The 8,313-nt window shown below is 54.5% G+C and overlaps 1 protein-coding gene across 5 annotated transcripts in view; it reads left to right on the top strand.

The window, feature by feature from the left end:
- Thbs3 (thrombospondin 3) overlaps positions 1-8,313 on the top strand; it is an 11,439-nt gene continuing 3,126 nt past the window's right edge. For 2 of the 5 annotated variants that reach the window (XM_005411591.2, XM_005411593.2), the window contains exons 1-17: positions 1-130; positions 1,151-1,357; positions 1,980-2,236; positions 2,317-2,419; positions 3,804-3,830; positions 4,025-4,107; positions 4,187-4,238; positions 4,342-4,490; positions 4,756-4,896; positions 5,112-5,189; positions 5,663-5,815; positions 5,969-6,079; positions 6,173-6,280; positions 6,509-6,668; positions 7,160-7,278; positions 7,515-7,567; positions 7,928-8,121. In XM_005411591.2, the coding sequence (XP_005411648.1) occupies positions 52-130; positions 1,151-1,357; positions 1,980-2,236; positions 2,317-2,419; positions 3,804-3,830; positions 4,025-4,107; positions 4,187-4,238; positions 4,342-4,490; positions 4,756-4,896; positions 5,112-5,189; positions 5,663-5,815; positions 5,969-6,079; positions 6,173-6,280; positions 6,509-6,668; positions 7,160-7,278; positions 7,515-7,567; positions 7,928-8,121 (2,074 nt within the window). In that variant the 5' untranslated portion in view covers positions 1-51. Of the gene's footprint in view, positions 131-1,150; positions 1,358-1,979; positions 2,237-2,316; positions 2,420-3,769; positions 3,831-4,024; positions 4,108-4,186; positions 4,239-4,341; positions 4,491-4,755; positions 4,897-5,111; positions 5,190-5,662; positions 5,816-5,968; positions 6,080-6,172; positions 6,281-6,508; positions 6,669-7,159; positions 7,279-7,514; positions 7,568-7,927; positions 8,122-8,313 lie in introns of all 5 variants that reach the window. The other 3 variants (XM_013508309.1, XM_005411594.2, XM_013508310.1) reach the window with 3 other exon arrangements.

Raw genomic sequence — 8,313 nt, 5'->3', positions numbered from 1 at the left:
TTTCCCCTCCCAGCAGCCTGCCTGCCAAGGGTAGTGAGCCGGCTGAGCGGCATGGAGACGCAGGAACTTCGGGGGGCCCTGGCTCTTCTCTTCCTTTGCTCTTTCGCATCTGCCAGTCAGGACCTGCAGGGTAAGCCTGTGTCCATCCTCTTAGACTCCATCCCGGCCTCCTCCGCATTTACCCCCAGTCCGGGCAGTGGGGAACACGTAGTCCAGGAGAGAGGAAGAGTACCGAAATTGAGCTAGAGGGAAAAATTACACTTCCTGGAGTAGATGAAATTTTGGCATGATGGGGAGGAGTGGGGACCAGAGAGTGGCGGCTGAGTAGTACCGGCCAGGGTCAGGCATGAGGCTGAGGGTTTGGGAGCTGATAGGGCTGCCAGGCTGGGCTGGTGTTAGAGCATCCCCAGGGTCTGGGAGAGCAACCTGAAGTTGGGTGCACTGTGTGGGCCCCTGGGCTTGGTCCCCCTTCTCTCTAGCTCCTAGCTCACAAAGACAGGGTGGGGGTGGAGACTGAGAGGTCTGGCGCTCCCGGAGGTCTGGCTGTGGGATGGGCCCTTGGGTGTGGGAGAGGTAGCTGGAGCAGATGACACAGGCAAAGATTCTTTACTGACTGGAAGAGAAACCACAGATTGGCCAGGACACAGGAGGCAGAGGAGCTAGGTCCTACTTTCCATTGGGGTGGGGGAAGTTCAGAAGGTGGGCGGGTCAAAGCCCTCAGTGGGCAGCGGCTGTTATCCAAATGAATGTACTGAGCCCCCAGGATGGGAGGAGGGGCACCAGGGTGTGGAATGAGCCAAACCCAGCAGTGGAGAAGCTGCCTCTCGTTTCTGAGCTACGGGCACCAGGTGCCACTCCTGATAGCCACATTGTCTCTCTTGCGCCACCTGGTGGGGGCATCTCAAGTTTGTGGAATGGTTTTTGAATTTCTAAGCCTCAGTCCTGCAGGTTTCCAGAGGGATGTAGTGGGCAATAACAAGGGAAGAGAAGGCCCACTGCTTCTATTGTTGGCTAGCAAAAAAGGTTGAGTTCTGAGAAGGTGACTTATGTTGCCTGGCGGTGGAGTGGTGTGGTTAGAGGTGCCCCAACTCTGAAGGCTCAGGGGAGAGGCCAGGCCTTAGCATTTGACTCTGTCCTCTTGTCTGGCCAGTGATTGACCTGCTGACTGTGGGTGAGTCCCGGCAGATGGGCGCTGTGGTAGAGAAGATCCGTACAGCCCTACTCACTGCTGGGGACATCTACCTCTTGTCCACCTTTCGCCTGCCTCCCAAGCAGGGTGGTGTCCTCTTTGGACTGTACTCTCGCCAAGACAACACACGATGGCTGGAGGCCTCTATTGTGGGCAAAATCAACAAAGGTGACTTGTGGGCTTCTCCTTCCTGTCCCAGTGAGCCCCCAAAACCTGAGTACTTTCCCTCATCTCCACTCCTATTTCTCCTTGACCTCCACTAGGGATCGTGGGCCCATTAGGCTGTGCCCACATACCAGGGGCGTGTGTAAGGGGTGCTTAGGAAGTCAAGAGGCCAGGTACTCGAACAGTATTTGTAGGGATGGGAGGGTTGGATAGAGGTCAGTGGTAGGGCACTTGTCCAGCATGGTTGAGGCCCTGGTTTCAATCCATTGCATTGCAAGGAGGCGGGTAGGGATAGGAGGTTGTAGTTGAGGATGCTCAGTAGGGATTTTGTGCCCTAGCAGTGATAGAGGTCCCTCAGGTTCCTGGATCATTGAGTGGGTACAGAACTAGCTACAATGCTGGGAGAGGATGAAGTGATATGATTTACTGAAGTCTAAGAAACTCCAAGTCTCTTAAGTCAATTTGAAAAACATTTATTATGTACCTGTCATGCACAAGGTGTTGAGAAATACAGCTGAATTAGGGGCGGTAGCTTTAGAGATGGGGTATCCATAAGAGTTGATCTAAGACTCAAGGGGGACATGGGATGGGGGACAGTGCACATTCTGACTCTCCTTCTGGACAGTACTGGTGCGGTACCAGCGGGAGGATGGCAAAGTCCACGCAGTGAATCTACAGCAAGCAGGCCTGGCTGACGGGCGCACGCACACAGTTCTCCTGCGGCTCCGAGGTCCATCCCGGCCCAGCCCCAGCCTGCAGCTCTATGTGGACTGCAAACTGGGTGACCAGCACGCTGGCCTGCCAGCCCTGGCCCCCATCCCCCCAGCGGAGGTCAGTGGGCTGGAGATTAGGACTGGTCAGAAGGCTTATTTGAGGATGCAGGTGAGCAGGAAGGACCCTGAGTCGGTAGCAATGGGGGGAGTAAATGGTAGATCCTCCCACCTTACCTGCTGTCCCCCCAGGGCTTTGTGGAATCGATGAAAATTATTCTGGGCGGGTCCATGGCCCGGGTAGGAGCCTTGAGTGAGTGTCCATTCCAAGGGGACGAGTCCATCCACAGTGCAGGTAACAGAGACTCCTGTTAGCTGGCATTGGACCACAGCCCTGTAGTCTTCGGTGACTCCTAACCTTTGCCCTTCCTCTCCCAATACCCATTTCTCTAGCTCCCCTGATCCTGGGGCTTCTGATCCCAATTGCCCTAAATCTTTCTTCTCTGATCTCCTATACAGGAGGTGTAGGTTAAAAATATCTCCCTAGGGCCTAGGGATGTGGCTCAGTGGTAGAGTTCTTGCCTTGCATGCACAAGGTTGTAGGTTCAATCCCCAGCACTGCCCCCCGCCAAATACTCCCTAGACCAGATGTGGTGGTGCACACCTGTAGTCTCAGCACTCTGAGAGGCTGATGGAGGAGGACTGCAAATTCAAGCCCCGCCTGGGCAACTTAGCTAGACCTTGTTTTAAAAATATAAAAAATAGCTGGGTGTGGTGGTACACACCTATAATCCCAGCACTCAGGAAAGAGAGGCAGGAGGATTGCTATGAGTTTGAGGCCAGCCTTAGCTACAAAGTAAGTTTAAGACCAGCCTGAACTGCATAGTGAAACCCTGTCTCAAAAAGGCAAAAAACGAAACAAAACAAAACCCCCCCAAAACATACATATAGCCAGGGATGTAGCTCAGTGGCACAAGCACCTGCCTGGCAAGCGCAAGGTCCTGAGTTCGATTCCTGGTACAAAAAAAAAAAAAAAACTAGCTTAGTGCAAAGGCCCTGGGTTCTATCCCCAGTACCACAATAAACCAAAAGCCCTGCTTAGATCACAGTACCTACCAGGGTGGCTAGAAAGATAAAGTGATCTAAGAGAAAACTATAACTCTGGCCTCTAGGGGACAGAGGTGAGGGAAGGTAATCCTGGTCTCAAGTCTTTTGTACTCCTCCCCCCCACCCCATGCCTGGAACATCTTCCAGCATTTCCCATCAGCCTGGCCTTTGACAGGGATGCCCAGAGGCTCCTACCTAGGTCACACCATCACACGGTCTTCTCCAAGATCTTTCAAAGGAACTGGATGCTTGGGAGGGTGGGAGGGAGGAAATTGAAGGCATTGGGGGCCTGGTCTTGCTTGGTGGCCTGTCACTTGGACCCCTTCCACCATAACCATATCTGGGAACCAAGATTCGGGCTTTGACATCCCATGGGGCAGCTCCTTAGAGAATCCCTAGCCCAGTGGAAAGAGCTGGTGCTGGCTGGGGCTGGGGTCCAGTGGTGGAGCACTTACCTAGCACACATGAAATCCTGGGTTCAATCCCCAGTACAGACAGGGGCAGCCGCTGCTGGTCACCTCTGTCCTCCTACCATGCAACACTCTGAGGCTCCAGCCCTGTCCCCATCCCCCTGTCCCTCTTCCTCCTTCCTCACCAGGTGCCCCTTGACCATGTTTTCTTCTCCTGTCTAGTGACCAATGTGCTGCAGTCCATTCTAGGTGAGTAGACCACCAGGAGATGGCAGGGGCGAGGGTGGTGAGGAGGCCTCAGGCTTTGGCAGCTTCCAGGAACTAATTCCTTTTAAAAGATTGGGAGTGGGTGGCAATGGCATAAGCTGGCTTATTGCCTGCCCACAGAGGAGCTAGGGCTGATGCCCCCCTCCTGATCTTTTCCATACCCTGGGCCCTGACAGGGGAGCAGACCAAGGCGCTGGTCACCCAACTCACCCTCTTTAACCAGATCCTGGTGGACCTGCGGGATGATATCCGAGACCAGGTATGGGTGGGCCAGCCAAAGGTGCCCCTGACTCTGGTGGGGTGGCAGGTGTGAGGGCTGACGCCTGTCTGTCCTTCAGGTGAAGGAGATGTCCCTGATTCGAAACACCATCATGGAGTGTCAGGTGTGCGGTGAGTGGGAGAGCAGGGGAGGGATCCAGAGGGCAGCGCTAGGGCTTCCCCTGGCAGAGGTTTGAGTGACCTCCTGGTGCCTCTGACTCTGCCCACCTCCCAGGCTTCCACGAGCAGCGTTCGCACTGCAGCCCCAACCCCTGCTTCCAAGGCGTGGACTGCATGGAAGTGTATGAGCACCCGGGCTACCGCTGTGGGCCCTGCCCCCCAGGCCTGCAGGGCAATGGCACCCACTGCACCGACATCAATGAGGTGGGGAGGGCAGAGCCTGCAGGGTGCAGAAAGCGGGGAGGAAGGTGTCAGGAGGGACTCAGGAGGGTGGGGTAAATGTTGGTTGGAGGCTGAGGTCAGGGACCAGCACATGGACACAGGAGGAGGGGAGGGAAAGGGTCTGGAGGAGTGGGGTGTTTAGAGGGAAGGAGCAGGGCAACCCAGAGAGAAGTTGGGGCAGGGGTCAGGAACACCGTTTAGGGGTTTCCCCGTAGGCCTGACCGCTGCCTCCTCCTCTGGCCCCCAGTGTGCTCACGCTGAACCCTGCTTCCCCGGCTCCGACTGCATCAACACTGTGCCCGGCTTCCACTGTGAGACCTGTCCTCGAGGGTACAAGGGTACCCAGGTGTCTGGTGTGGGCATTGACTATGCCCGGGCCAGCAAACAGGTCAGGCTGGGTAGTGAGTGTGGCCATGGGGTCTTGGCTTTGTAGAGGTCAGGGGCTTCTGGGTTAGATATGGAACCCTTGTGATGAATGGGGTGAGGCCTGCTTTGCACTGGGTTTGGATCTGAATTTATCAGTGCTCACAGATAAGGCCAGACCAGCGCCTCTGTCTGGAGAGCCACCACAGGGCTGGTTCCACCCAAAGTCTGCCCCTTTAGGTCTGCAATGACATCGATGAATGCAACGATGGTAACAATGGTGGCTGTGACCCAAACTCCATCTGCACCAACACTGTGGTGAGCAGAACACCTGGTGTGTGTCTCGGGTGGATGGGGCTGTGCAACCCTCTCTTCAAATTTCCTGCTGCCAGGGGCTGGGGATTTAGCTCAGCGGCAAAGCACCTGCCTGGCAAGTGCAAGGTCGTGAGTTCGATTCCTGGTACCAGAAGAAAAACAAACAAACAAACAAACAAAAACAAATTTCCTGCTGCCTGTCCTCCTTCCCTAGGCTACTATACAAAGTAGATAGTCTCAGACCTGGCTGCAAATTCTGGCTTCAGGATTTTACTAGCAAGTCATTTAGTCTTTTTGAGCCTCGGCTTCCTCATTTGAAAAATGGGGCTATTTGTCTACCTTGAAGGGTGGTCCTGAGCACCTGAAGGAAATATGATGTGCCTGGCATGTCTGAGTGCCTGTCCTGTTCCCCACAGGTGGGGACTCAGGGTACCCAGCAGGTTCCCACTCCTTCCTAACTGCACTTTCCACTTTAGGGATCTTTCAAATGTGGTCCCTGCCGCTCGGGTTTCCTGGGCAACCAGAGCCAGGGCTGCCTCCCTGCAAGGACCTGCCACAGCCCAACCCACAGCCCCTGCCATGTTCACGCTCACTGTCTCTTTGAACGCAACGGCGCAGTGTCCTGCCAGGTGAGCTAGGTCTGGGACTTGGAAGGAGAGGGGAAGAATCTGGGGAAAAGGGTAAGATTGGTGAACATGTTTAGGGCCTGGGCTGAGGACTTCATGGGAAAGGGAGAGGAGCAGCAGCAGTAGTGCTAACTCCTGCCATTTGTGTTGTCCCAGTGTAACGTGGGCTGGGCGGGGAACGGCAATGTGTGTGGGCCTGACACAGACATCGATGGCTACCCAGACCAGGCGCTGCCCTGCATGGACAACAATAAACACTGCAAGCAGGTGCAGGGGGCCGGGGGCCAGGGGCCAGGGTGGTGGGGAGCCCCAGGCCAGCTCTGGCCAGAACTCATATCCTCTTCCTCCCCCTGACTTTAGGACAACTGCCTTTTGACACCCAACTCTGGGCAGGAAGATGCTGATAACGATGGCGTTGGGGACCAGTGTGATGATGATGCTGATGGGGATGGGATCAAGAATGTTGAGGTGGCTCCCAGCCTATCCTGCCTCTCCTTGTGTTGTCTGTGCCTCTCTCACTGCAGCCCATATTCCTGCTTCTGCAAGGTCCTTGGCCATTCTGTAGGAAGGGCACTTGTACACCAGACTAGGGCAGCCCAAACAGGGGCCTAGACCAAAGCAACTGTCATGGGGTGGAAATCTTTACAAGGAAAGTTTGGGGGATCCCTAACCCTTCCTTCTCCACACTTTGCCCAGGATAACTGCCGACTGTTCCCGAACAAGGACCAGCAAAACTCAGACACAGATTCATTTGGTGATGCCTGTGACAACTGTCCCAATGTTCCCAACAATGACCAGAAGGACACAGATGGCAATGGAGAAGGAGACGCCTGTGACAATGACGTGGATGGAGATGGTGCCATCCTGGGGCTGCAGGGGTGGCTGGGAGATGTGTGTGAATTAGCAGAGGTGGGGATGAGGTAGGGAGTCTGAGGGAAGTGGGGAGATATGCTTGTGGGAGTTGGCCTGGCAAGGGGACATGACCTGCAGCAGACATTGATAGAGATGTGAGGCAGGAAGTAGGGTTAGGCGGGATGTGGGATAGAGGGTGGGACAAGGTAGAGGCAGATTCTTGACTAATTGTGCTGACACAAAGCTCAGGGCTTTTACTGACAGAAAAGAATATGACAGCAGGTGTGGTGGCGCACGCCTGTAATCCCAGCACTTGGGAGGCTGAGGCAGGAGGATGGTTGCGAGCTTGAGGCCAGCCTGGGCTGCAAAGTGAGCTCAAGACCAGCCTGAGCTGCATAGGGAGACCCTGTCTCAAAAAAAAAAAAAAAAAAAAAAAAAAAAAAAGAAAGGAATGTGAAACACATGACAATTGTGTGCTTCCCACATGTCTTCTAGGTATCCCCAATGGATTGGACAATTGCCCTAAAGTACCCAACCCACTACAGACAGACAGGGATGAGGATGGGGTGGGAGATGCTTGCGACAGTTGCCCCGAGATGAGCAATCCTACCCAGGTACAGGGGAGTGTCGAGGGCAGGGAAAGTGAGGGGGCTGGGTTATCAAGTTATCTTGAATTATCAAGAAGCGGTGATGGGAGCTGGGTGTGGTGGTGCACACCTGTTATCCCAGTACCCTGGGAAGGTGAGGCAGGAGGATCACAAATTGAAGCCCAGCCTGGGGAATTTAGGGGGACCTTGTCTATGAAATAAAAAAAGAAAGAAGGTGGTGAGGTCAGGCCCCTCTCTCTCAGACAGATGCAGACAGTGACCTGGTGGGAGATGTCTGTGACACCAATGAAGACAGGTAAGATCTTGGCCAGAGTTGCAAGGTCTTCCAAGGGTTTGTTGTTTTTTTTGTTTGTTTGTTTGTTTTGGTACTGGGAAGCAAACTCAGGACCTCGTGCTTGTCAGGCAGGTGCTGGGCCATTGAGCTACATACTTTACCCGCTCCCCCAATCATTCTCAGTTCCCTCTATGACTATCCTTGATTCTGTAGCACTTGTGAGCAGAAAGTCATTCTTCTAGGCTGCCTTTCATTCCTACTGTTGGGCCTTCACCGCATCTGGCGGAATGCCGGGGGTGTGCTGGGACGGAGAGCAGGTTCCAGAGAGCAGAAGGGTGGAGGTAGCTTTCAGCCTCATCTGCTGCCTGTTTTTCTGAGCAGCGATGGAGATGGGCATCAGGACACCAAGGACAACTGCCCACGGCTACCCAACAGCTCCCAGCTGGACTCAGACAATGATGGGCTTGGAGATGAGTGTGATGGAGATGATGACAATGATGGTGTCCCAGATTATGTGCCTCCTGGTCCTGATAACTGTCGTCTGGTACCCAATCCCAATCAGAAGGACTCAGATGGTAAAGCTGGGGTTCCAGAAGGGTTGGGCTGTATGGGGTTTGTTTGGAGGGTAGCAGGGGTGTGAGGAAGGTCAGGGTGGGGAAATGGCACACACCTGTAATCCCAGCACTCAGGAGGCTGAGGCAGGAGGATCGTTGCGAGTTCGAGACCAGCCTGGGCTACACAGTGAGCTCAAGGCCAGCCTGAACTGC

Source organism: Chinchilla lanigera, unplaced genomic scaffold, assembly GCF_000276665.1.
Source record: "Chinchilla lanigera isolate Chin_1 unplaced genomic scaffold, ChiLan1.0 scaffold00144, whole genome shotgun sequence".
Taxonomy (NCBI): Eukaryota; Metazoa; Chordata; class Mammalia; order Rodentia; family Chinchillidae; genus Chinchilla; species Chinchilla lanigera.
Note: the sequence above shows the minus strand (reverse complement) of the source record. Positions and strands in the feature narration are given on the sequence as shown.